We start from the raw sequence: 27,689 nt of genomic DNA on the forward strand, positions 1-27,689 counted from the left end.
GATGATACTAGCTCAACAATGTATGAAGGAAGCGGAAAATATTATACGCGACAATATAAATTTATAAAGATTAGAGAGAGAACATCAAGTACAAATCATGTAATGTGGATTACATTGCCACAAACTACATACGAGAAGCGAACCAACAAAGAACCAGATCGTATCCATTACGCCAGACACTGATCATGCATGACATACGCGCAATTTGCACCATGAAATTGAAACAGGGGATATTCAAAAATCCCAAAGAGTTATTATTACACAACTTAAGGACATCAAATTTATAATCCGACTTGCAATGAAAGCACCACTTTTAAGGGATTTAAGAAGTGGAAGAGCTGACAAAACAGCTCCTTTAGAAATCGGCAAAAACAGCAAAAACATCACCGTTGATGTAGTCATTATCTACCAAACTGACCAAATAGTAGCCGTGCTGCACCTGCAAAAGTCGAGAACAAGATGGCGTCGATATTACTATTCTCAATTCCCGTCAAAAGATCGAGAGTGGAAAGGTGTTTTTTGGGTGTAGTAAGCATACATTTGAACAATCAAATCATAAATATGTTAACAGGGAAGAAGAGACATTAATGAAAAACACAAACCTCTTCAAGCAATTTCCTAGACAAGTCACCCTCAGGGTATAAGCGGGCCCATCCTCTTGACCAGATTTCAAATGCCTCATCCTTCCAAACTATAAAACTGGCAGGATCTACGACAGTTGGTTGGATAATCTCCCTTGCTGGAAAGACACCCCATGTTACCGCATTCACAGCAGTCTGGCCAGTATTAGATACCCAGCTCCCATCTTTGTTCACGGCCATGTAAGTTAGAGATGGAAGAGCCTTGCATTTTTCAACAAGAGCATCCAACTTTTCCTTCGAACAGAAAAACTCTAGATAGGCTTTCTGATAAACATATCCTCCAGGACCACCCCACCCTGAGAAACGAGTTAGATATCTTAAGAATCAAGATAATATGCAATTTTCAAGATCACGTATGAGGATGATAATCACCTGTAAATATTAGTTTCAACGAAAAGGAATGGAAACGAAAAACAAAAAAAAAATCTCCTTCTTGTGCTGTAGTGTTGAAAAAGTAATACAATCTGATCTTCATGAAAAAAAAATGAAATCATCTATCATATTGAATTTTCTAAGCTATCAAGTTGAAGCTAGTTTACACGGCTCAAACGAGACTCAAGTGATTTCAGTGATTCTGATGAAAACTCGTTGATAAAAACCAAATTACTTGAGATAGAGCCTCACTCGCAAAAATGAGATACAAATTGAATCTTCGAATGGTTATCATAATCGCAAAATGACAAACATATTTATTCTTATTGCTTACCAACAGACGGCGAGTCAGATCTTTCCCCATTTACCGCTGGTTGGCTGTTAATGGTAAGGAAACCCTTGGTGTTAATTTTTCCTAGCAATTCGTTTATGATCCCCGTCTCTGGCTGAAGCCCATCTAGTTCAGACCAAGGGCTGCTTTTCAATTTTCCAAGGCAGAATTTCTTAAATTTCTGAGATAAAAGCAATTCCATTACGTCAGTTCATAGGTAGTTTGCTGACAATGCAAAGACAAAATACACAGTGAGATGGAAACTTCACCTCGTAGATATCTTCAATGCTCTTCAATGGGACAACCCATTCCTCAACAAGTTTCTTGTCACGTGCACGTGGCCGCATGAACTGTTGAAAAATTATGACTTAAGGTCATGTATACCCAACTCCAGTGCACAGGAAAAATATGAAGTAAGAAAGAACATGTGGTTGTGACCAGGTGGTTGTGAAAAACTTTAATCAAATGAAATAAACTGGATTAGGAATAAAAGTAAACTTTTCTCTAAGAGAACATCATTGGAATGCTCAAGTATTTAACAAGCTCAAAATTTTGATAACCACAGAAACTGATCCGACCAAATCCATACCGAAATTATAGGCACCAAGACCAAATTTGTGTGTTTGTTGTACCTGATAATCAGTCAGTGCTCCATATGAAGGGTTACCAGAATCACCCCACCGCCCATGTGGATATAGTTCCCAGCCTACGGTTCTTGATATGTAGCTCTTGGGACGATTAGCCCTACATCAATTACCACAACGATTAGATATTTTCTTAGGGGTGTGTGTGTGTGTGTGTTTGGGGTAGCAGTTGGATTGCATACCAGAAAATTGGACGAACATCTTCTTTAACACGGAAAACATTTGCAGGGCGTCTCCAAGGTAAGGGCCTTGATATTTTGGACTCTTCAATCAGACCAAGATTCTGCCAAAGTAGTACAAGTTTTAATCAAGCAACTCATATAATTTGATGTACATCTCAAGTCAATTGAGACGGAATAAGGAAGATATAGACGAAAACCTGTAAAATAGCCAACGCAGATTTCTCCATGTTGAGAGTATAAAGATGCAAAGTCCTAATCCCAGAAGCCAAAATCTTCTTGCACATCTCGGTTCCAAGGTGAATTCCATACAATCTGACAGCTTCTTCGTTGTCCTTGATAGGCTCCAAGGCTGCAGTGACCTCAGCTGGTATCTACAGTGTGCCATTTTTTTGTTTGTTAAGTGGGATGATGAGGAAGATAAGAGAAGAGAGAAAAGGCAATTTCTAATACCTTGGTTTTGCAGAAGCCAGTCATGCGTATGAAACCTTTGTAGTTATTGATGGGCATAATTCCAGGAACAATGGGGCAAGTAATTCCAATTTGGCGACAGTCATTCACGAATTTGAGGAAAACATCAGTATCGTAGAACAACTGAGTGACGATGAAATCGGCTCCAGCATCAACCTTTCTCTTCAAATAAGCGAGGTCGCTCTGATATGCTTCGGGAGAGGCGAGGCCATCGGCTGCAATGGCGTCCGGGTGAGCCTCTGGATAACCAGCAACAGTGACGCCAAAGTAGTCGCCATATTTGGCTCTGATATGGGTGACCTACAATTGCAATTGCAAAGATCGATTTAGCGATTTGGAATTTACAATATACAATTTGCAAGCAATATATGAATGACTGAATGAATGTGTCGTCAGATCTGGGGAATTCGAGTAAGGAAGGGAAAGTAGGAACCAACCAGGTCGAGGGCGCAGGCAAAGCCTCCTTGGATCTGAACAAACTTGTCCTGCCCATGGGGCGGGTCGCCGCGGAGAGCAAGAACGTTCTGGAGGCCGTTGGACTTGATGGTTTGGAGGGCGTGGTCGATCTTGTCGACGGGCATGTTGGTGCAGGTGAGGTGCATCATGCTCTCGACGCAGATGAGGTTCTGCATCTTGTTGGCAATTTCGAGCGTGAGATCGGCGGTGGAGCCACCGGCACCCCAGGTAATGTCGCAGAAGGCTGGGCCGTGGGCGACCATCCGATCCATCCTCTCCAAGAGATTCTCGACGCCATCCTCGGTCTTTGGGGGGAAGAACTCGAAGGAGAAGACCACCTTCTTCTCATCCACCAAAGACTCCTGGATCTTCTCGATCACCTTCATCCTTGCTTCGCTTGCTGCTCGCAACTCTGTCAGTCCGTTAGTCTGCACCGACGCACGGCACAATTGTTGTAATATATATAGATATATGTAAATAACCGGGGATTATGGAATTTAATTTCAGATTTAGATCCCGATTAGCAAATCTACGGACCGGCAATTTGCCAGAAAATGTAAAACTAACAAAGTGTGTGGTGGCAAATGGCAATTCTCCTCATACCCCCTTTCTCTCATTATATAGTTGGAGAGACCCACCAACCCCCCTTCCCTTTTTTTTCCTTTATTTTTACTCCATTTTCATCTCTTTCAACCAAAATTATGATTTTTATGGAATTGGATTCCATCCAGATCCATTTTGTGGGAATCCTTTAACCATTAATCGTGTATCATGCAGTCAAAAATCATTTGACTTTTTTTATTTAAATTAAACACAAATAGTATCTGACAAAAACTGACCGCACAATGTACAATATAGGGATCCGAAGAGGATCCCTTTCCTTCCTCTAATTTTATTATATATAAACTACATATTAATAGAATTTTCTTTGTCAACTAAAAGAAGACAAAATAAAATATTTAGTCTTTTATGACAACAAAAAAGTGAAAGGTAGCAACGTAATCTCACAAAACAAAGTTTTGGTGTTTTTTGTTCAAGTCTCATCTACAAATGATATTAGTATCTCTACTTTCAAAATTAAAAAATAAAAATAAATAAACACGTCTCCCTCTCTCTCCACTTCCATGTTCTTCCTCGCTCTCTTCCTCTCTCTTTCAATTTTAAGAACAAAAATTAAAAATTTCACACGCATTTTGAATGTGTTCATCTTGCAGTAAACTATTGATAAAACCATTCATTGGTTACATTGCTTATAGGCTTGCTCACCGTCGAACCACCGGTGTTACTCATAGGCTTGCTGGCTTTGGTCTTACTGTTAGTCAATTTCGTACTCGAACCTAGATTTAAACAATGACAATGTCAAACTTCAAAACCAAAAAGAATGAGGGAGGTGATCGGGTACACATATACGTAGACTATTTCTCGTGCTATCTCCCCTGGTACAAGTATAAACCACTTGATGAACTGAATTCCCTTCCAATTTCAATTCCTATTCCTCCCATAAGATTGGGAAAACCCACCTTGCACCAACCATCACCAACCAACGACTAATTTTAAGAAGTTTAAATTTGTAAAATAAATTTGCAAACATAATTACATGTCATCAATAAAAAATAAATATTTTTTTATATTATTTAATTTACAAAATTTAATCTACACATTTAGGCTCAATCATATTACCCCAACCACAAGTCCCCTGCCCAACCATTGTCTATTGAGTGCATTTTTGCTCATCACCATTTAATATGGTGTATGTTCACCATCTTATTTCTCACCGTTGGATGAATTTGAATTTTGAGACTTGTGACTATTTCAGTTTGATAAGTTTGAATTTTGAGATTTGTGTCTATTTAATACACAAATCTTAAAATTCGGTGAGTAAAAATGTTTCCTCTTCTATTTGTCACATCCTTTCCCTACTCGCCTGGTGGTCCCCCCACTCTCACTTGGAATGAAGATTGGGTTGGGTTGGTGGCCAGGACCCACCACACCTACTCCCTAGCACTCCTCCACCGGCAGCCACGCGGCGTCCTCTATTTTATTTTATTTGATCTTTCCTTTTCTTTCCTGTAATTTCTTATGTACGTTAGGAAGTAGCGAGATAAACTTCACAATAAACTAATCATAATAATTTGATTCGAATTTATTATTGGCGAGAATTTAATTTAAAATCTCTAACTTAGAAATAAAGAGAAATAAAACTACATTGTAGGTCTAAGTAACTTTATAGAAAATAATTAAAAGCAAACTTTTCGTTATTGATTTCGTGACAGTATTTCTTTTCAATACTTTAATTAGTTATTTGAGTCATTCAGTATTACGGTATGGTAATATTCCTTTTTACTTAAAAGTGAGAGGTTTTATATTCGAATCTCGTGGATGGCGAATTTGATATCAAATTAGGTTGGGCATTGTGTGATTTAGCTGAACTTCTCCTCGTAAAAATGGGAAAGAGATCCTCTTCAGATCTCTTCCACCAAGTGATCCGGGCTCTCGAAATTTGATCTAACGACTAAAATTATTACAACTTTTAAAAGAGGCCTTTGTTTTTAGCCGTTGAATCAAATTTCAAAGATCCGGATCACTTGATTCGGAGATCTTGGTGAAAACGATCTGGAGAGGATCTCTTTTCGTAAAAATGGATCGATGTACTCAAAAATTAGTTATTTTAATATGTGTTGCAGTGTGATTATGCATCTATGTAAAAATGTTTCCTTACATGTATCAGCCAAACAGTATCCTTTTACTTTTCCAGATTGTTCAAAGGCTCAAAAGCACTAGTCGGTTATTTATTATTTTTTCCTATGACTAAAAACAGCCGTTCCATTCGTTTTTGTCAATCTTCCCCTTGCATTCTTCTAGAAAAACCGGTGTCCGTCGCTGATTATTCATGTCGCGTCACCGGATGGATCATTGGTGGCAAGTGAGGTCTAAGATCCTACACATCAGAAGTTGGCCCAACAACTTTGCTCATCAACTAATACTTCCTTAGAAAACAACCGGGGCAGACAATTTATTGTAATGGGATTGTTGTGCTTTAAAAAGAAAACCGCTTACGTTATGCTTTAAAAACAATTAATCATAAAATAAAGCAATCAAGCATTTAATAAATTATATATTTTAAAATATTATGAGTATAAAAAACGGTATAAAAATGTTTGACAAATTTTAAAGCAAAAATAATATATTCGTATACAATGACAAAATAAACGTGCCCACATGGATTTAGTGAATTATGTGTGTTTCAATTCAATCAGATCCTCAACACGGCCCATGGTAAAAGACTTTCAACCAGTAAACAATAATCTCCTATTACAGTAAGTTTACACATTTACCATCCAGAAAGTACAAGACAAAGAAAATATGCAAAAATACATTTGATACAACAACAACATTCTCACCAACCCCGTGCTTCTTTGTGTGATGTTTCTCTTTCGTTTTTTTTTTTTTTTAATTTCTTTTTCTCTTTAGGGAGAGGCCTGGCCTGGCCTGGATTATCGCTAAAATTCCTACATTAGTGATTTGTTACAACATGCATTGCATTGCAAAGAATTGATCAACCTTTTTGCTCAATGAAACAGCAGAGTGAAGGCTAAATCAGTGTCAGCAACTCTAGTTACTGTCATACATGCTACGGTTTCCAACTACCACGAGTCGTCCTTGCTTCTGCAGAATCCTTCACCAGCAAAATAAGCACCAAACCAAAAGATATCATCAGACATTGGACTAGCAAAACTAGCACTGCCAGTATCGGAATACACAAGCAACGCAGAAAATAAATATAGGAACACAGATCTCCAGAGTCATGGGAGGAACCACAACCGCATACAGGCCTCAAGTGGCTGCGGCACCCCCAAGCTCCAGCAACTCCTTTGAAGGTTTTATATAATAAACTACTAAACTAGGTGCCATTGTTCACAAAATTCTTACCATCACACAATGTGAGATAAGTGCATGTCGCAAATTCCCCATGGAAATAGACATATCCATGCAAAATCAAAGATGCAACCAATCCTCCCCACCCCTTCTTTTCTTTCCTGGTACCCCAAAAGTGGGGAACCAAAGACATATATTATAGTCGAACAGTTCATGTGTGAGTGTGTGCCATGTGTACCCTTGCTACTGTTACAACCCAGCGGTCGCATCTGATCAAAATGAAAACCAGCCTTTCCGTATCACATATTTTGTTTTGTTCTTATATCCATGTTACTTAGAAAGTTCAAAGAGCTAGCAAACCGAGATATCATACGGATAAAACTCAAAAAAAAGGCACCGAGGATGAGGATAAAAGTTTACACTTGCCTCATGATCATATCACAATGTTACAAGTTCCCAATCTTCTTTTGACATGTCAAGGAATTCAATGCTACCATCTTCAAACATGATCTGAGCCAAAAATAAAGTCCATTTGCAATATATTAATATGACTACAATATTTACATCTAACAAAACAAAAAGATAAAATAGGTGATTTATCTAATACCGAGTGTTTTCTGGAATATTTATCGAACCGTTTGATAATCCCAAAAGACCTGAAACATTGGAGAATAAAGAAGAAATATTAAGCAGATTAAATTAAATTACATGAAACCTCAGAACCCAGAACAACAAATATTTATAAAAACGGAAACTTTTAAAAAAAATTATATAATTTTATTTCTTTTTCAGTAGCCGAAAGTAGCAAATGGAAGAAAAAAGAGAAAGTGCAGTACAAATAAATAATAACCTTAATAGAGGAGACGGATCAATCAAAGGCTATCGTTCCACCATAAAAATTCTTTAAAATCTTTTTAGGGTTAACATCACTTGCACAAACAGAGTCATGAAGGTGTTCACATTTCAGTCAGTTTTATATTATCTATGTATTGCTCCAAAAATAAAAATAAGGTGTGTTACAATCCCAAATTTTTTCCTTTGTGCACATTACATAGGTGGCAAAACATTGACGTTTTCTCAACTTTCCACCTTTTGTTCGGTTTTGGTATCATCTTTAAACTCTCCTAAGGTAATAAAGGTTAGCCGCCTTTAGTATCAATATAGTAAAACGATTACAATGGAAAGCATGATGTATTCTATTTCAAGTGTTGCTAAGACATATGTAAAGATTATCAGTGGTATTAAAAACTTCAAGGAATTCCTACCAAGATTATTATTCAAATCATCTCTGGATATTTGCTGCTCAACATGAAAACTCAGAGTAAAAGTAAATTAACCAGTTACTAAATTCATTCATCAACTTACATCTCATAGCAATACTTAAATATTCAAAATATATCTAATTCAAGGAAAGACTAATTTCTGATATCACAAATCATTATGTTGATTTTTGCAAGCAATAAGGTTGCAAACATGCAGCACGAAGCACGCATTACTAAGTGCTCATTGTGCAGTAACCAAATCCCCAATCTGATATGAAGATACACATTTACAGAAAAAGAAAAATAGAAAACCACAAAAGAGCCTAACAAGAACACACATCCACGTATGGAATCTCAAGAACAAGTTTATACAGAAAGATTAAAAGTGAGATTTTGAAAACATGCCCAAATTTGGACCTATAAAGAATTTCAAACTTAGACTGGGTTCTGTTTCTATCCAGCTTTCTTTTATATTAGTGGCCTTCTTGACCACTTTCCTTTACCCTTTGTTGTCTTATTGTCTTTGCTGCAAATAATAGTTTCTTTCTCAAAAAGTAAGTCTTTAGTGGAATAAAGGGCTAGTTGTCAAGATTTCCCAGATTAGACAAGAGAGAAGGTTCCAAGTTCTCACAATATTTTTTTCTTGGTACTGCACATAAAACAACTAATGCAAGTGCATAACACATTCAGAAATATGAACCACTGTCAGAATGAAAGATTCATAGATATTCCAAAATTTACCACTGATTTGGGGGGCGACTTATTCGAATCACTTCACCAATGCAATTACAAGAACGTCTACCGCTTTGGTTATGGATGGGTTCTGAATTTCCTAATAAATAAATAAGATGTATAAAAAGAGTTCCAAATGAAGTATATCACAAATTTTGAAACACTAATAAAAGACAATAACCATAGAATAGATAAAAGCTCACCAATATGCAGACTCCCATTCTGAATAACCTTGACCAAAAAAGAGTACCACAATTAGTCCATACTATCATTTCAGAATAAAAGTCCTAAGAAAACTTCCATACTTTTGAATGGTAACTAGTCACTCCATAGACTATATTCTAGTTTTCTATCATCCCTTTCAAAATAAGAATCTTTTTTTTTTTTCAAAATTGTAATCCTCATTCCTCATTGACGGTTCAATCACAAGTAAACTGAATCATCCTAAGATATAGAAGGACCTATTTCAAGATAAAGTATTTAAATTCAAAAACCAAAAAGAAAGTTTTCAGAGCAGCAAATTATTAAGAATGCTTTTGTCAAGCCTCAAACCCAAGGTATCTTCATATGTTTCTTCTTTTTTCAAAAGAAACAAAAAAAATATGATTTATTAAGCAAAATATTAGAAACTGATGGAAGCAAACAACATCAGACATCTATACATACATCTTTTGCAGAGATAATAGCTTTCAATTTAGGGGAGGACACAGCCACCTGGCATGCTACTAGTTTCAACGCAGCATCTGACGATATCTTTGACTTGGTAGGTTTGACACCAAGTTTTCGTCGACAACCAATCGCACCACAATGGCAATCTTGATCTGCGCCAAATTGAACAAACCTGCTAAATTTATTAGACTGGACTAGAGGAATAGAAAGTTTCATGTCCAGTAACTGTAGTTCTAGAGCAAAGGATGACCACCAGATTGATGATTGTGAAAAAAAATACACTAGCTTAAGCAAAGATGCTCCATTAGTAAAAAGATTAAATTAGCGGAGTTATGCAGGTGTTCATACTGATAATCATAGGTCAGGTGCTCGCCCATTTTTATGTCACGAGTTGCGAATATACCAATTCTTGTTTCACCATCGATTATCCTTCAAAAAAGTGAACAAGCAACACATGTAAGACATATCATTTACTGCAATGACCTTGAAACCAGTAATAAGGTCCAGTAGAATACCATTTTTGCATCTCAGTATTAGGACAACAACTATGGTTTATATATCTTGACTTGTTTCCCTTGTATGTGGCATCAATAACCATATCTCGATTGATTTCACATAAGTAAAAGTTTGTTTCTCCACGGTGTTTCATATTCCACAGCCTTTGCTCACATGTTTTGTCATCAATCACTGTCCAAATAAACATCATTGATTAATAGTTTTCAAATACATTTGTGGTAAGATAATAACTTTCAAATATAACACTAGCTACACATAATGACTGTGACATCGAGAGGAGAAATGACTAAGAAGTTACCTTCTCCCACATATTCTATCACAAATTCTCCTTGCTTAATATCTTCATCCGCCACAATTCCGGAACCACATTTCTCAGTCTATAAGAAATCCCCTATTCCATTAAGTGCCTTAACAATGTCTACAATTCTGATAAATAAATACAATACTTGAAAACAATTTAATCTATGCACAAGGCATTATAATGTCAAAGAAAAAACAATAATAAATGGCTATCAAAATAGCAATTCTTAGGGTTAAGGGTTTAGGGTAGCAATACCAGCACCCTTCATTCAGTGAAAATTATGTTACCTTAACAGTTTTATAATAGGAAACCCTTCAAGTTATGCTACTTCATATGTTTAAAAACATCGATCAGAACATCAGAAAGGCAAATAACCAGCACATGATGCGAAGTTAAAACCACTGTAATTCAGATTTTCAACGTAAGACAAATTACCTTAACCAGTTTCATCTTCTTCACAGGTCTGTGCTGGAACGGTTTGTTCAGACAGGAACTTCCACATTTACAAGCTGAGGAGCAGCTAGACAGAAGCATCCTGCATATATAGCACATTTCAACCCATCTCTTACAAGACTATGATGAAAGATCCGCTTTGAGAACATCAAAACAATGCACAAAAGCGCAGTACAGGATGATCACGTGCAACAACCTTTACGTGTCTATTTTATTACAGATGCATGAAACGCAACCATCATCAGCCAAGAATGTGCTTACCCACAATGGCAATCTCTACCACAAACACTAGAAGACTCTAGTGATGGGTTGCAGGAACAGAATATGCCATCATCCTCAAGTCGTCTTTTAATCCTCTTGGTGTGATATATATCTTAAATTTGTCAACGAAACTAGGAGTAGCGAGATAAGATGCGTATAAACCACTAAATAAAAACACAGATGGAGTATGTATGAGACAACCTATGCAGCAGCATGATTGATGGGGGGTAACATAAAGAAAAACCAACAGGCATGTAAGATGATAACAGGGATTGCAGTAAACTTGCAGTAAAGTTATACAATGATTCACAGGACAAGTTCCGACTCCGACGTGGTATGATTTGGTGAATAAAAAGTTAGTAATTGAGAGGATACTGCGCTTTATAAAAGTGTAGGGCATGGGTTTCCACTTATTGAACCAATCTGGAAGTTCAAAATCAACAGGGCTTCCAATCTGCTTCAGCAACTTGTTGAAGACATTCCCAATGTGGCTTCGCTCAGAATTCTGGTAAGCGAAAATGAAAACAAAAACATAAATAAAACCCAATTCATTCATTCATTCATTCATTCATGCATGTGAAAGATTGGAAGTTGAAGAAAATAAAGAACGAAAAGAAGAAGCAAGAACCTTCTTCACAGCAGGCATGGCACCAAGAACCGCCACCTCGTAGTACAACTTTTGGAAATAACAACCTACACGATCGAGATCGAAATCGAGATCGACTAACGGAGTCGTTAGTAAGCATAATCCTAGACAGACAGACAGAGGGACGGAGTAGGCCTGCTGAAGTAGTATTTAAAGCAAATCAACAACTTACTATTTCCTCCAAATCTCCAGGTTTATCTTCTGCAACTGCACACGAACTCAGTGACTCCAAAACTTCAAGTTGTGGGGTTCGGGTTCGGGTTCGGGTTGGGTCAGAAATTGAAGACGCAGACTCAGAGTAAGGAGTAGTAACAACTAGAGAGGAAGGAGGGCGGATGGGGTCGGAGATGGGGGAGAGCTGCTGAGATTTTGTTGGCTGCGAGCCCGCGACTGAGACGTGGTTCGGAGTCTGTTGCGCGTCTTGATTTGGGTAACACAACAGAAACGAGTTTCAAATGTCAAATGGGCACGGAAGGAAAATATCAACTGTTTTTAGGATAAGTTCAAATTTGGGAAAAAATAATTAAAAAAAAAATCATAATAATACTCGTCTATAGTTAATTTGAAATGCACACTCTTGGTTTTTTTTTTTTTTTTTTTTTTTTAAATGCCCAACCCTAATCAAAATCGTTTATTCTTTTGATCGTAATCTTCTACAAATTATTTACCTAAAACAATCATCTCTAAAAAAAAATTATTTAACGTGAAATCCTTTTCTTAATGTTCGGAAAATAAAATGTTATGAAAAAAATTATTTTTGTCTTCTCGTTTTTATGTTTTGCACCTCCTCTTGATCGTAGCTGATACCACATCTAAAGTCGAGGCACGTTCCAGCACCTTTGACTTGTTCCTACCTATAGGAGGAAATCTTTAAGAGAATGAATTCTCATTTTTTTCATTAAAAATAAGGATTAGTTGTGGGTTTCATATTATATCGAACTTTAACGATTCGAACTGTCTATTTTTCAAGTTGCATCTCATAGAGTATCCTTGCAAAATATTAGCCAAATCGGAAATGTTTAAGACATCTAATTGAGTTCAAAGAAATTAACGAATACTTTGTTATATAAGAAACAATCAAATTTTATCTTAATAATTAAATGGACAAATGGTTTCGAATTGAATTGAATTCTTGCAATGATGATTTATGATTTTAGACTTACAAAATAGACGGTTTGGATTTTGAAGTTCGATGTGGAATGAGTCTCACACCTAATCTCCATTTTTTGAAAAAATTGAGAATCTCTTTGCATAAATGACCTGATATCTACTCTTATGAAATTCCTTTTGAATAAAAGTCCATTTTTATATAGACTGGTACTCTAGAGTTATTAGTATTCTGCACTATCCTTAGAATTTGCAAACTAGTAACTACGTTGCGAACCTAATCATGCATGTAATAGAGGGTCTGAGATTCATTTGGTGTGGCCCTTCAGAAATGTGTTGAATTAAATGTGGTTACTTGCCAGTGTTCTATTTCAAATTTCTCTCTATTTTAGGGGAAGTTTTGTTGAATATTTGGTTGATTTACATCCATTGACAACTTTAATTTTGTCCTTATGCATGTCATGTCTATGTCATCTAATCGGTGATGGCCATCACATCTCGAATTTGGTGTCAACTAGATACCAGACTTAACGTGTGCCACTTATCTCTACATGCAACTCCTATTGAGGCTCGCCTTTGTGTCAACGAGACGAGACGACTTCATCAACTGTTTTTACATTATTTATGAGGAGTTGATATGCTATCTACTTGAGTATTTACACAGTCAAATAAAGTGTTGTATTTAAAATTAGCACATGTGTGGTATGTAAAACTCAGTAAGGTTATGTATGCTGAGATCTCCTAAATCTTTTAAATTGAATTGTACTCATTATAGGGCACGTCAACCGCATCATGATCACTATAAATAAATTCACAAAACATGAGAACTATCGAGTACAAAATTCCTTAAACTCTTCTCTCCCTAAATTTGCGCCCCAACAGTAATTAATATTACATAACCATATTTAAAAAATTAGCATACTAAAAATCTCATTCTGTACTTTTCACATATATTTTTCATCCTAAGTATAAAAATTTACAATGCAAAATAAATTTGTTAAAATACCGATAACAATTTCCTTAAATAAACAAAAATAAAATTCGTCGTTATTCCACGGCCTAATTTTTTTCTAGTTCTTCCCTACCAATACCTATCTAATGGATCGTTTAGAGCTTAATCAAAACATTGAGATCGTATCCAAGATGGGGCGTAAAAGAATAGACAGTTGCGATCACTTAAACCAAAACGACATTAGAGCCTAGCAGCAGTTGCTCCCTGATCTATGGCTTATTTGAATTTTCTTGTAACACGTAACCTCTGAAAAAATTGATCAATTCCTCCGGTGTAAAATAAAGCTTACAGAAGGGCTAGCATATCGCACACATCATTAACTTGAAATAAATAGTTCTCTGATAAATTTTAATTCTGTTTATATGCTTCCACACATACTCGCAACCTGAAAATAACATGTTTTACAGTACAGTTTGTCTTTGAAACGACGTTTGAAACTTCAAAGTACATTTAGAACGACATTATATGACATATCAAGTCTACGATTTAAATCGAGTGAAAACTCATAATCTGCGGATTACCACAGCCACCGGTAAGGTAACTTAACCAGTTTGGTGTGCCACCACAGGTAGCTTTACCACTCATTCTTCTGCAGCACTAGCAGCACTTAGGTCCACACTGAGGTCAAGAACCTGCTCAAACATTTCGCGTAATTTGGTTAAACCTTATACGAGAGACATGATTCTTTGAAACAGTAAAAAGAATCAAAGGCAAGTTAGTCGCACTAGTTTGTGAACTTTGACTGATGAAAATGTCCATCGACTTTAAGGATGACATGAAATGGAAAACAATAGAACAAAACCGATTGGGCGATGCATAAAATTGTACTTCTTACCTTCCCCGTTATTAAGGTATACATGTTGAGCACATCCATGACAGTGGACTCAAAGTGTGTCGTGGCATCATAACTCTGTGAAACATAAGAAGCCTTTTGTCAAGTGTGCATAAATCATATTAAAGAGTGCCCAGTAGAGATCAAGGCTTGAATACAACTTACGGTTGATATAAAGCAATTGTCCAGAGTGGGTTCATTAACCGGCTCATATCTGTCATACATCTCAAAAAATATCTCATCAACAGGCCCTAAAAGGTCAAGCCCTGGCCTTAGCTCAGTCTCGGGATGATCAGTCTCTGCGTCTGTTGAGACAAATGCAATAAATTTTCCCTTTGGAGCAACATTGTGAGAGTAGGAACAACAGAAAAGATACCTGTTCAGTCAATAAAGCACCACAAGACTTAGCCTCAAGTAATAGAAAAATACAACAAAAGAGAAACATAGATAACTCGGGATGAATAACTATCCACCAACAAGCCATTTGCTTACAGCATACGCGAGTGCCCCAGAGGCCTGATCTACATACCACTGTTTTCCCCTTTTAGTAATAGTTTGGGGTAGAAATGGTAGTACGATTATTAATCATGCATCACACAAGTGTTACCACGAAACCCTTCCAACAGTGAGAGAATGAATAGATAACTGACTACAACGCCCACAGGATATAACATTGCATATCCAATTACACAACAGATATTTAAAAAATTGTGGTTTATTTGACATTGTATGCATATAAACTATTTACCATTTCTTTCTTCCTATTAAAGAAAACCCATTTCTTTGCCATGCCATAAGACAAGCTAGTCATGGGATTGTTTTGTTCTAAAGCAACAGTTACATAGGACCTTCTCAAATAGGCAAGGGGCATCCATTGCAACATAAATACTTGTCATAAACAAAACAAAGGAGAACTCACATATCTGATCTGCGACCCAGCTGCTTCTGTGGCAGGATAACCTGCACTGAGTGAGATTCATTTGTGTTTGGAATTGGGTGGCTCATGATGGCAATAGCCCTTGCAACCTTACCAACCTTCCTAACCTGTCAATATGCAATAAAATTTCAGTAACGTATGGGGGAATAAACATTTTTCTTCACCCTTCAAGCATGATAGAGAAGAACAGAGAAGATTTTATGTCCCTTGAGGACCTATAAATAAAAACAACCATATGCATACTAGTAAGGCATAAGATGAACAGAAAACTAATATTACCATCCCAACACCTTCAAATACTGTACTCAGAAAGGTTTACCTTGTTAGGCAAGTAAGACGGATCACAGACAACTTTTTTGCACTTAGCAGTTTCCCCTTCAGATGTGACACCGACAACTTTCCCTTCCTCATTGAACTCTACCTGGCATTATGCATCAAACTCACTGTCAAGACAGGAACTAAACACATAGAATATAGAGTAGAAAAAACTAATGCAAAACAAAAGAGTGTTAAAACCAAGAAAATGTGTAAGGATTACCTTGCACTCAGGCTTATTCAACATATAAGTCCCACCATAAACTGCACTAAGTCGTGCAAATGCCTAAATGAAGCGCCACAAAAGAAAATGAATATCTTTACCAACTTTGAGATGAATTACAATAATGTAATTAAATAGAAAGAAAGATACCTGAGGAAGCTCTCCTAATCCATACAGAGGATATATGTATGGTGATCCTCCTTGAAAACGTGCAAGGGACTCCGCATAAAGCTATGACACAACCACGTTAAACTCAAGTGCATTACAAAATGAATTTTAATACGTGAGAATTTAAAAACAAGACATATAAATACCATCTATGAACCCCAACCGCTATTTACCTTCATTCTCTTCACAGTATCTAGAGCAGGCTCATTCAGGTAGCGATCGTCCCTATGCAGTGCCAAAGCATGCCCAATGAAGTCAACAGTGTTGTCATCAAGACCATATTTTCTGTCAAAACATCAACCACACAAAAATATAAACAAATGTTCTCAGGTTGTTACATTATCGAAACAAGACCACCTTTCGCTTCTACACAGATTAACCATATACAACAGAAAACTGAGGCAAATCATTGGTACAAATGAGACCATCAAGAACGCAAATTACGAGTCTTCTTATAATGATTATAGAGTTCACTTGCAAAAAGGTTAATGCCGTAGCACTTACGCGATCAAATCTCTAGTTGTCACTCTTGTTAAGTCCATTCCATCATGTGTTTTGGGATCAGTTTCATTATAATCTTGAACATATATGAAGAACTTGCGTGCACGGCGCTTTTCAAACAGACCCATGAGTGGAGACTTAAGTGCCTCCATGTCAGTTGCTGGAACCTTGTGAACCTGTTGCAACAATTGAGATCCCACTCATAAGGTTTAAGATCAAATTTTTAACAGGACCGTGTGTGAGTGTCTTAGTGTGTGTAGTTACTAAATGCAGTTTTCCAATGAGTTAGCAGAACTACCTTTCCTTTATTATAGACAAAACTGCCATCCACAGCTTTGAAGTACAAATACTTGGTGACATCTGTGTGAATGAGGACACGCACTAGAGTGCCATTGGCCATCATAAACTAGACAAAGTAAAATGCAACAAATTAGGAAAACATGAAAACACATATATATATATATAAACTAACGAAAAAAATACTAGTGAGCCAAAAACAAGGCAAAACACAAGGACACAAACATACCTTAGGGACCATGTCCACATTATAATCCCTACTAGATCCCAAGTGTGCTGGGGGCTTATCATCTCCCCTGAACCTCTTCCATAGCTGCAAGATAATGATAATTTAGAGATCAAAACAAATAACACAGTATAAAGTTCGAGAGACCAAACGAGTGGGCAGGAGGACTTTAACGTAGACAGGATATGTGGCAGAAGGGGACCTGGACAAGATTAAGTGATGCACACTCTCCACCATAATAATCGTTCCGATCCATGTGCAGAACCTGGTTCACAAAATACAAGTATCAACCGTGTTTCGATCCACACTCGTCACATTCAACAGATAATAAAGAAACGACAAATATACCAAACATTGATATTAAATGATTACAATCGTGCCATACACTTTGATCCATTTAAAAGCAAAGAAAGCACGTTAAGAGAGATTTGAAACAAATAGGATCCATTAACAATAGATTTGACGTGTTCGCAAGCACAATCAGGAACTCAAATACACAGAATAGTAAACTACTAGTAAGATTTTCTTCTTTTTTTTTTTTGTTTACTTAATTTTTCGTTATGGTCTAATAATTGATAGTAAGTTGATGTGTTGAGATAAAAAAATAGTTGATGCATTTAGATGAAATGAATCAAACATAACATCCAATTAAACAAAAAACGGCGAAATGAAAATTGAAAAGACGGCGATTGAAGCTAGATCCGTGCGATTACAACTGCGAATAGATCTCGTCGGCCCAATTGGCTAATCAATCACTCATACACATCAAATCAAATCAAATCATACAAATCAATGGTGATGAGATTGAGATTTGACATCAAAATTGAAAAAAAAAATTAGAAAAGAAGAAATAGCAGTAGAAAGAGTAGGGGAGTTGAGAGCGGTGGAAGAAGAGACCTTGAGGCCGTCAACGGAGAGAAGACCGCTGAGGATGCATTCTTTCAGACCCGTTCCCAACACTATGACGTCATACTCATCATCCATTTCCTCCTCCCTCGCTCGCTCGCTGGCTCGGTCAATCGGTCAGTGAGTGAGTCGCTCCTCCTATCCAATCGTATGATCTCAACGCAGATCACAGAATTCTAGGGTTTTGGTCTCACCTCTCTCTTCTCACTTCCTCACGCAGGTCTATCTATGTCTTTTGCACTGCGCTAACTAATAGGGGTATATATACTACCACTCCTACTTTTCCTGTATTTATTTATTTTATTTTCCTTTTGACACCCGTAGTGTACAAGATGCTTTGTGTGTCAATTAGGAAAAGCTTGAAACGATTTTTTTTATTCTCTATATTCTGGATTTGGATGCGTTTAGTGATTTATTAGAAGGAATAGAATCCTCTCCGACCCTTTTTGTGAGAATCCAGATGATTAATTAATCGTGTTCGTTTATCGTATATCGTACGGTTATAAATTATTTAAAATTTAAAATTAATTATAAATATTATCTAATGAAAACTGATCACACGATGTACGATGAACGGACACGATTGATTCATCTTTTGGATTCCGACAAAGAGGATATCCTTGTCCTTATTCAAAAACACTTTTAAGGGTAAAGTACAAAAAACTACCTCAACTATAGGTCAAATGACACTTTCATACCTCATCTTTTAAAATTGACAATGTCATACATCATCTTACGAATTTGTGTCAATGTTATATCTTCCGTTAGCTTGGCCGTTTATTTCTCAATTAAATGCTGACGTGGCTTGATCCGGGACCCATTTTTATTAAAAAAAAAAATCATTTAATATTATTTAAATATTAAAATAATAAAGAAAAGTTATTAAAAATTAAAAAAAAAAACAACATCAATTCATCCCTTCCCCCCTCTCTCCCTTCTCCCCACCTTCATCTTCTTCCCCTTTCTGCAACTGCAACCCAGAAAAACAGAAGAGAAAAAAAAAAAAAAAAAAAAAGACCAATTTGTTTTCCCTGCTCCTCACCCCCTTTTCTCCCCACACCCACACACCCAACCTCCCCACCTTCGCATCCCACCCTCTGCACCCAACCTCACACCCACTACCTACAACCCCAAAAAAAAAAAAAAAAAACCCAAAAAAAACCCCATTCTCCTGGGCGAGGAGAAAATGGGTTGGGGGGGGGGGGGCGCGGGGGGTGGGGTGGGGGAATGGGTGTGGAGGGGAGAGTGTGGGTGCAAGGGGGGCGGACGAACTGGGTTTTTTTTTTTTTTTTTTCTTCCCTCTTCTTCTTCTTCTGCAGGTTGGGTGGGTGGGTGAAGGGTTTCCCGTTGTTTTTTTTTTTTTTTCCTTCTCTCTTCTTCTGCTGCCCTCTTCTTCTTCTTCTTCTTCTTCTGCAGGTTGGGTGGGTGGAGGGGACGGGTTTGCCGTTGTTTTTTTTTTTTCTTTTTTTTTTTTTTCCTTCTCTCTTCTTCTGCTTCCCGCTTCTTCTTCTTCTTCTTCTTCTTCTTCTTCTTCTGGGGGGACGAATTGGGTTTCCCATTGTTGTTTTTTTTTTTTTTTTTTTTTTGTTTCCTTCTTCTTCCTTCTCCTTTCTAGGTTGCAGGGGGTTGGGTTTGTGGTGGGTGGAGGGGGGATGAACTGGGTTTGGTTTGGTTTGGTTTTTTTTTTTTTTTTTTTTTCTCTCTTCTTCTTCTTTCTCCTTCTTCTTTTATGGGTTGCAGGAAGATGATGGGGAAGAGAGAGAGCGAGATGCACGAAAGGAGAGGTTTTTTATTTTTATTTTTATGTACTGTTTTATTATTATTTTATTATTTAAATAATATTAAATGATTTTTTTTGTTTTTAATAATTTTTTTAATAAAAATGGGTTACAGATCAAGTCACATCAGCATTTAACTGAGAAATAAACGGGCAAGCTAACGGAAGGTATAACATTGACACAAATTCGTACGATGAGGTATGACATTGTCAAGTGTCATTTGACCCATAGTTGAGGTAATTTTTTGTACTTTACCCCACTTTTAAACATGTCCAACATTTTTTAGTAAAAGTCACTTACGATTTAATGAGATTTTTCTTTATTTGAAGGTGAAATGTTTTACATTCAATTTTCACTATGACGAAATAAAATCATATTATTGCTAGCCTTTATGAGGCTTAACCTACTCTTTAACCTTATAGTGTATATTATATTACTTGTTAAAAAAAACATTTTTCTAAGAAAATTATATTTATCATAAATACTTATGAGTAAAAATGGTTTTTTATTGACAAAAAGAGAAGTGTAATAATCTCAAATAAGCCATTAATCTAAATTATATGAAGCATATGTGGGGCTAATGCACTTATGCTTCTGAGCTTATATATTCGTTTATGTAACTTAGCTTAATTTAAAGATAGTGCTCATTCACTAATTTTTTACTTCTCAGCACACTTTTTTCAAATTTTTACTGTAGAATCAAATGAATTAAAGATGATTAATGAACAAAAGTTAACAAGAGTGTGAAAGAAGTAAGAATGAATGTGTGAATAGCACAATCCAATTTAAAATACAATTTTTTATGTGTAGGATATTGCTTGTATATGTACAAAAAGTTTTATATCAATAGTCATTGAAGTTTGGTTAACTTATCAGTTTGGTTCTTCACGTTTTAAATTGTTAAAGTCATTTTTTAAAATTTAACTTCGCATGTCACTTTAGTTTCTATTATCCAATTTGTGTTGTATATGTGTTTTTATCACACATGATTCATGATATTTTGCTAACAGATTAATTTGGTCCTTAATATTTCAAATCAAAATTGTTTTAGAAGTTTACGTATACACATCAATGTAGTCTATGCCGTTAAACTTGAAAATATCGTGCATCACACAAATTAGGGACGACTTCGTTCGCTTGAAACGTGAGGGATCAAAATAATGAATTAGACTAACTTTGGGGAACATTTGTCATAAAAGCAAATGAAAAAAAAAAAATCCCTGTGATAATTTCATAGACAAAGAAGGAGAGGAATCCTCTCTAGATCATTTTCTCCTAATCCATCAAGTTCGGGAGCTATTGAAAAATGAGCAAATAGCTAAAATTATTATCATTGTTAAAATGAACCTTTATTTGTAACTGTTAGATTATTTTTGAATGGTTCAAATTCTCAGACTAGATGAATTGGGAGAAAGCGATCCGAGGATGATTCCTTTCCGACAAAGAAATTAAAATAGAATAGAAAATGAATAAACACGACAGGGGTTTGGTCTGTGACGAGTCATTCTCTCCTCCTCTCCACCACAATTAATCTGAGGTTTGTTCTTCACTCTTTATTGAGCTGTTACTATTTATGCCCTCATTTTCCATTTTATTACTGCTTCATTCCCTTTATTTTCTCATTTCCACAACGAATTCTCTCCAGTTTTTATAAATTTGTTAAATGGGTGATGGAAAGATTGTGGTTGGTGCTCTAGGGATGGTTATCTTCTCGATCCTTGATTGGTTTCCGTTCTAGGGTTTTCCGGTGTTGTGTAACTGCGACTGTCTTCCGTGAAAGACAGGATCCTCTCAGCTGGACACTGCTTTTCAGTTCAGGCATTAACTGATAAGGTAGGGTCTTACCGGCGTTGGTGGGGCCCGTACTGGTGGGTTCATCAGGTATCGCTTAAGCTTAATCTGCTCTCTCTCTCTCTCTCTCTATGTAAAAATAAAAAGCATTTGGTATTTGACTGGTATGGTCGCCAGATTTGAACTTGTCTCTCTGGTTTGCTTGTTTTGGATTCTCTTTTTCCACCAACATGCATAGGAATTTGAGAATTGAGGGCTGGTTTTAATTTCACTGCCTGTTGCCTGTTGGGGATGACTTCGATTTTCGATTCGTTTGCATGACTCCGAGAGGAGCAATCATCCAAGGCGGAGGAGAAAGAGAAAAGGAGAATGCAATTTTGTAACCAGCTCGTGAATTAACCGTTTGGTTTTGTTGGAACAGGAATCGCCACTGGCGAGCAATTGGTTTCTTCCGCTATTTGTTGTTACTACTTTAAGCTGTTTGATGGTGCTGTTTGGGCAATTTGTGTGATTATCTGGTTGGAGATTGTTCTTTCCCTTCCCCTTTTAATCTTACTATTGAGTTACGGAAAATTGGGGGGAGGTGGGGGATAGCATAGCCTATACACTACAGTGGGTGAGGATGGAAAAGGGGATGGCACCTCTTGAGGGTAATGATGGTTGTATTGTGGTGAATGAGACTAATTCCGAAGACCCCATATATATCGACATGGAAACTGAAGAGTATGGGATTGATATTTCAAAGAATGGAATTCAAGGTTTTGCATCAGACAAAGGTGAGGGAAGTAATGTGGTATTCTCTAGAGAAGGACCTCTTGTCAGGAAGGAGTCAAGAATGCCCTCCAGTTGTAGTTGTAGTGCCAAGAAACTCAAATCTCGGGTTGATGTGGTAGACTTCAATCCGGAGAGGAAGGATAAAGTTGGGCAAGAGAAGAAACTCAGTAGACAAGATAGGATTGAGTTGGGTCGCATGTTTCAGGGTGCTGTTAGTTCCCATGATTGGGAAGCTGCTGAGAATTTGATCCTGGTAGCTGATCCGCAAACCCTGAATGATGCTTTGTGCATCACTCTGGACTCAATATGGTTCTTGAGCACTCACGAAGAGCTTTATGGGATAACAGAATTAATTAAGAAGATCATTGTCAATGGTGCGTATGACTTCACGAGAGCTGCCTTGCGTACTTCATTTCTTGCTTCGTGTGTTTCTGCTTGTCAGAGCCGTACAATGAGTCTTGCAGATACAGTCGCAGTAATGGCCCAAAGGTAAGGTTTACTGCTTTTCAGCGTTCGTGGGGAAATATTATTTAGTTTAACATATTGCTGATAAGATTAAATTTGATGTAATAACATATATGTTTTTATTGTATCTTCTATAGTTAATGAGTACTCATCTTTAAATATTTGAAACCAGGAAATCTTTACAAGTTACAAGGTAGAATAAAATTAATCTAGTTCTTTAATGAAGTGAGCAAGCTCAGGTTGATTTTATGTAGTCTTTCCATGTCAGTTCATATGATACCAGGAAATCTTTTTATGAACATACATGTAGAAAACCTGGGTGTTACACTAATTAGAATTTGTCGTTTGGCCAACACCATGAGTAAGTAGAAAGCTTGGTGGGTTAGGAAGTGCCCCACTTGAGCTTAAGATGCATCAAATTTCATTCCTTGAAATCCTTGGATGTTCCCTCCTTTTATTTATTTTATTTGAACTACGACAGTGCAGTGCGGTATTGTTTATTGTGTCTGCTGAGCACGTTGCCCATCTATTTCCACTTTATCCTGGAATTGGTGCACCATTGCTTTATTGGTTACCCCTCTTATTTTTTGTAGGTTGCATGAGCGCCTCCAGGAATGCAATGGAGATGAGGTCTTGAAGGCAGAAGCTGCTGCTAAGGTTCAAAAGTTTACTGAATGGGCTCTGAAATGTATAGGCTTTCATTCTCGCTCTCAAGGTAATAAGGATAAAGTTAACAATAGCTCATCGGTTGAGATCCAACTCCAGTTATCAGCATTTAAGGCATTCATAGATCTTGCTGGTAACCAGCTTTCTGGGAAGGACTTCACTGAGGCCTTTGATGCTGCTTGCTTTCCCCTAACTCTCTTCTCTAGTTCATTCGACTCTGGCTGGGCATCTGGGATCTCGGCAACTGCAATTCAAGGTTTGCTGGGTATGTTGGTGGAGGGGGGCGCAGACAATGTCAATCAGTGCTTCCTTGAAGCCTCTCGTTTTGGGAGTACTGAGCTTGTGCGCATCTTGTTGCAGGTGACTTCAATATGATCGTACATTATTTTACTAAACCTAAATAAGAATTAGGAAGAACTATAATTATTGCTATAGTTATACAAATATAACCTTCATTCTTTTGAATTGTCATTGCAAGATGCTTTTGTATATTGATTGGTGCACATTGTTTTCCCCTTGCATGTTAAATGGTTGCATTATTGTTTGTTTAACATTTCCTAAACTTTTGAATACTGTTCTTTTATGTGTTAAAGTTTCCATCCTTTCTTATTTTTTTACTAGAGCAATGCTGGGAGCAACCGATGCCTCAGTTGCTGTGTCAGTCGGTCTTTGTGGGCGGGGCATGTGGGCAACGATTTTGTGAAAGTAAAATGTGCCTTCTGATTGCTAAAAAAGGAATTGACTTTTATACCCTTATTGTTCCTCCTCGTTCTTCTTCATTCAATCAAATCAAATCCTTGTTTTCTGTTTTCTGAGAAAAAAAGACCAAACCATTCCCAGATTTGAAGAAAGATAATCAACAACAACAACAACAAAGCCTTTTCCCACTACGTGGGGTTGGCTGTATGAATCCTAGAACCCCATTGCGCTCGGTTCTGTGCCACGTCTTTTATTAGATCCAAGTACTCTTAAGCCTTTTCTTAGAGTCCCTTCCAAAGTCTTCCTCGGTCTTCATCTACCCCTTCGGCCCTGAACCTCTGTCTTGTAATCGTATCTTCTAATCGGAGTGTCAGTAAGCCTTGAAGAAAGATAATCCCAAAGAAAAATTTATCCAACACCAAATCAGGAATGGGAAGCAGAGCGGGAGTAGAATAAAGGCAACGGCAGCCGCCGGGATGCTGTTTCCATCAAAACCACCAGTCTCCGACCCTTCGGGCACCATCTCAGCCCAAAATCTCCCAGACTGTACATATTTGCAGCGGCAACTCCCTACCCATCTCACCGCCACCGTGCACCCCTGCATGACATGGACGCGGGCGTGCCTGAATTGAGTGAGGTCGGTACGCTCCGTCACCGTAGAAACTGTAGGAGTCTCTACTCCCGCTGTTTCCCATGTTGCATTTGGTGTTGCTGGGAATTAAATTTCAAGCTTAAAGCTTTAATCTTTCTTCAGAACTTATGGAGGAAGAAGAGGAAGAAAAAGAGTTGGAGAAAACAAAACAACGAGGGTATAATGTCAATTCCACTTAGCAATCAGATTATCCATTTTACTTTTACAAAGTCACTGGACGCTAGTTCGGCCCACAAAATGCCAAGTATTGTTCCTAGCATTGCTCTTTTTCCTAATATTTCTGTAAATCTGGAATATCAATATTTTTGCAGACAGCCTGACATTGACATTTTTCATTCTGTTATGCATACTTGATGATATGATTTGCTTATGTATATACACTAGAAGAATTGTGAGAAGCGATCGTGATCCAAGTTTTGCTTTCATGATGTATGGTTTGTGTGGCATCTTTTGTCTCATTTTTGTTTGGCATATTGGTTTTGTGTTGGTAGATTGCCCAAAGGAACAGTTTGGATGTTGATGTTGACCTGGCTTTGGGTTTTGCTTCTCACTACTGCAAGATTGGTACTATGGAATGTCTTGTCGAAGAGGGAAATGCGATAGCTTTCTTGGGCCCTCTAATGAGAGCTGCTGAGAGGGGCTGTATGCAGGTTGTTGAGTGGTTTGTGAAAAGGGGCTGCCGAGACATGGAGCTCTGCCTTGCTCTCACTGCTGCAACTTCTAGCAGCCAAGTTGACGTTGCTGCCTATCTCCTTCCTCATGTTCCTCATCATGTCCTTGCTGCACTCAGCATTGAAATTGTGAAGGCTGCTGGTGAACGAAGTGGTGGTTCTCTTGATGGTGTTGCATTTCTTCTCCATTCCGACTTCTTAGGTGATCCTGCAGCCACTTATGCTGTTGCCAACAGTATTGCTCTGTCTGATGATGAGGGTGTAGCTCCCGAGTTAAAGGCTTTTCTTCGTGTGCACTGGTCTCAGGAAGCTTTCTTGGATGGAATAAGACAAGGACAAGAACACTACATAAACATTTTGAGGATTTTAAAATGGGGTGAATCTCCTATCTGCTTAAGAGATCTTCCAACCCCTCTAGGGATAGCGATTGGTTACCTGCCACTGTATAGGGAGTGCGTGAGGGCGGGTGGCTGTTTGTTGTCACAAAGGCTGAGAGGACAGCTTGTTGAAGCTGTTAGCCGGCTTGGCGGTGGAGTCTTAGAAGGGGCGGGCCAGTGCAAAGAGCTATTGGCTGTTCTGGAGCATCATCTTCCTCCATTTTTCACTCGATCTGCCTAGCACTGTGCAGCAAGATGTTGCACGTAGACATTCGGGGACTTGGTTTCCCCCTGTCCGAGGCTGTTTGATCAATTTGTAATGGATTATAATAACAGTTCAGAGATGGGGTCAGGTGACAAAGCCAAGGCTTGTCAATTTTCAATCCGTCATATGTTGTTGCCTTGTAATTTAGTTCGTTTACTGTCTACATGACGCATACATTTCTGAATGCGCATGTTGTTGTTCTATCATTTAAGACAAAGAAACCATGTGATATTCCATAAGAGAGCCGGCCGGCCAGCCACAGACAAAAACACTGAATTGAATTGCAAGTCTTAGTTCGCCTTCCCTACATTATAATTATTCTTTATCGAAAGTAATTCAAACCCAATTGAAAAGTACAGATGTGATATTCCAGAAGACCTTGCTTTGAAAATAAGTTGTTTTTACTTACGTTATCTTTATTTTGCAAAAGGGTAGTTTTCACGACTCATACGCTGTGAAATTTTGGTCACAAAAATACAACCTTTACGTTATGCGAAGGCTCGCCCTCAATATTCAATAAGGATGGAATTGCAAAAGTTGCATTGAGTGATCGGCTAAACAAGAAGAAAAAAGAAATAAAAACGAGTGTTGTTTCTTGTATTGAACATCTGAGTTTAGTACAAAAAATGTATGATGACAGTGAAGATCCTAAGTCTTCGAGACAAACGATTTTACTTAGCTAGACGTATGTATAAGTTAAATCCCTCACATTCGACGGCATGAAAGCCAAGATCATAAGCACGCCCAGAATGCCAATGGGAAGCAGCAGCAGCATGAAAGGCGGGGGAGGTAGCGGCGGAACCATCAAAGGAAGGATGAGCAGAGTCGCTGTGAGGCATACAAGCAAAAGCAACGACTCCATGCTAAAGTAGCTGGCCGGCAGCAGTCTTATGCCACTCCCTCTACCGTGAGATAGGGTTCGCCGGTATTCTATTGCCTTCCCTTGTCTCTGAATCTGATGATAATACTCTACCTTCAGCCCTTGATCCGCTTGGGAGGGCTCTAGGGTTTGGGCACCGGAAACATTTTTTGTTTTCATCTCCTCCATGGCGCAACTTGTTGACGAGCGATCTGGCAAATGAATAAATCCTGTGGCAGTACTAGTCTTGGGCGATCTGCTTCAGGAACATCAAAATTCATTTAGCGATGCGTTGGTCCCCCACAGATAAAATCACAGCACAGAACAGAAGGAAATTATCTGTCAAACAGACCTAATT

At 37.7% G+C, this 27,689-nt stretch overlaps 4 protein-coding genes across 10 annotated transcripts; 1 reads left to right on the forward strand and 3 right to left on the reverse strand.

The window, feature by feature from the left end:
* Positions 1-89: 89 nt before the first annotated feature.
* Positions 90-3,668, reverse strand: LOC137717516 (methylenetetrahydrofolate reductase (NADH) 2-like). The gene is made up of 9 exons (XM_068456908.1): positions 3,076-3,668; positions 2,621-2,938; positions 2,368-2,541; positions 2,171-2,271; positions 1,977-2,088; positions 1,614-1,694; positions 1,348-1,525; positions 603-937; positions 90-439 (listed from the first exon to the last, which is right to left on the reverse strand). Exons 1-9 carry the CDS (start codon positions 3,478-3,480, stop codon positions 356-358), a joined length of 1,788 nt encoding a protein of 595 aa, XP_068313009.1. The 5' UTR covers positions 3,481-3,668; the 3' UTR covers positions 90-355.
* A 2,625-nt stretch (positions 3,669-6,293) lies between these two features.
* On the reverse strand, positions 6,294-12,253 carry LOC137716418 (histone-lysine N-methyltransferase ASHH3). Of its 6 annotated transcripts, none has more exons than XM_068455912.1 (14): positions 11,983-12,253; positions 11,793-11,887; positions 11,540-11,669; positions 11,165-11,276; positions 10,886-10,985; positions 10,448-10,526; positions 10,149-10,320; positions 9,982-10,062; positions 9,679-9,805; positions 9,168-9,195; positions 8,974-9,055; positions 7,578-7,626; positions 7,397-7,480; positions 6,294-6,770 (listed from the first exon to the last, which is right to left on the reverse strand). In XM_068455912.1, exons 2-13 carry the CDS (start codon positions 11,808-11,810, stop codon positions 7,409-7,411), a joined length of 1,050 nt encoding a protein of 349 aa, XP_068312013.1. In that variant the 5' UTR covers positions 11,811-11,887; positions 11,983-12,253; the 3' UTR covers positions 6,294-6,770; positions 7,397-7,408. The 6 variants fall into 6 exon arrangements, with proteins under 6 accessions (XP_068312013.1, XP_068311998.1, XP_068312005.1 ...); XM_068455897.1 differs by having other exon boundaries at positions 6,295-6,770; positions 9,631-9,805; XM_068455904.1 differs by having other exon boundaries at positions 6,296-6,770; positions 8,974-9,064.
* A 1,992-nt stretch (positions 12,254-14,245) lies between these two features.
* LOC137731056 (guanosine nucleotide diphosphate dissociation inhibitor 2) lies at positions 14,246-18,575 on the reverse strand. Its single transcript, XM_068470124.1, has 13 exons — positions 18,326-18,575; positions 17,631-17,693; positions 17,432-17,515; positions 17,204-17,311; positions 16,909-17,081; positions 16,578-16,689; positions 16,387-16,467; positions 16,237-16,299; positions 16,018-16,119; positions 15,681-15,805; positions 14,927-15,137; positions 14,765-14,839; positions 14,246-14,561 (listed from the first exon to the last, which is right to left on the reverse strand). Exons 1-13 carry the CDS (start codon positions 18,410-18,412, stop codon positions 14,511-14,513), a joined length of 1,335 nt encoding a protein of 444 aa, XP_068326225.1. The 5' UTR covers positions 18,413-18,575; the 3' UTR covers positions 14,246-14,510.
* A 2,938-nt stretch (positions 18,576-21,513) lies between these two features.
* LOC137717446 (ankyrin repeat protein SKIP35-like) lies at positions 21,514-26,759 on the forward strand. 2 transcript variants are annotated; one of them, XM_068456827.1, is made up of 4 exons: positions 21,514-21,649; positions 21,810-23,166; positions 23,736-24,168; positions 25,651-26,759. In XM_068456827.1, the coding sequence occupies exons 2-4, from the start codon at positions 22,526-22,528 to the stop codon at positions 26,446-26,448; spliced, it is 1,872 nt and encodes a 623-aa protein (XP_068312928.1). In that variant the 5' UTR covers positions 21,514-21,649; positions 21,810-22,525; the 3' UTR covers positions 26,449-26,759. The 2 variants fall into 2 exon arrangements, with proteins under 2 accessions (XP_068312928.1, XP_068312936.1); XM_068456835.1 differs by lacking the exon at positions 21,514-21,649 and having other exon boundaries at positions 21,659-21,993; positions 22,325-23,166.
* The last annotated feature ends 930 nt before the right edge of the window (positions 26,760-27,689 follow it).

This window comes from Pyrus communis, chromosome 1 (assembly GCF_963583255.1).
Source record: "Pyrus communis chromosome 1, drPyrComm1.1, whole genome shotgun sequence".
In the NCBI taxonomy this organism is placed as follows: Eukaryota; Viridiplantae; Streptophyta; class Magnoliopsida; order Rosales; family Rosaceae; genus Pyrus; species Pyrus communis.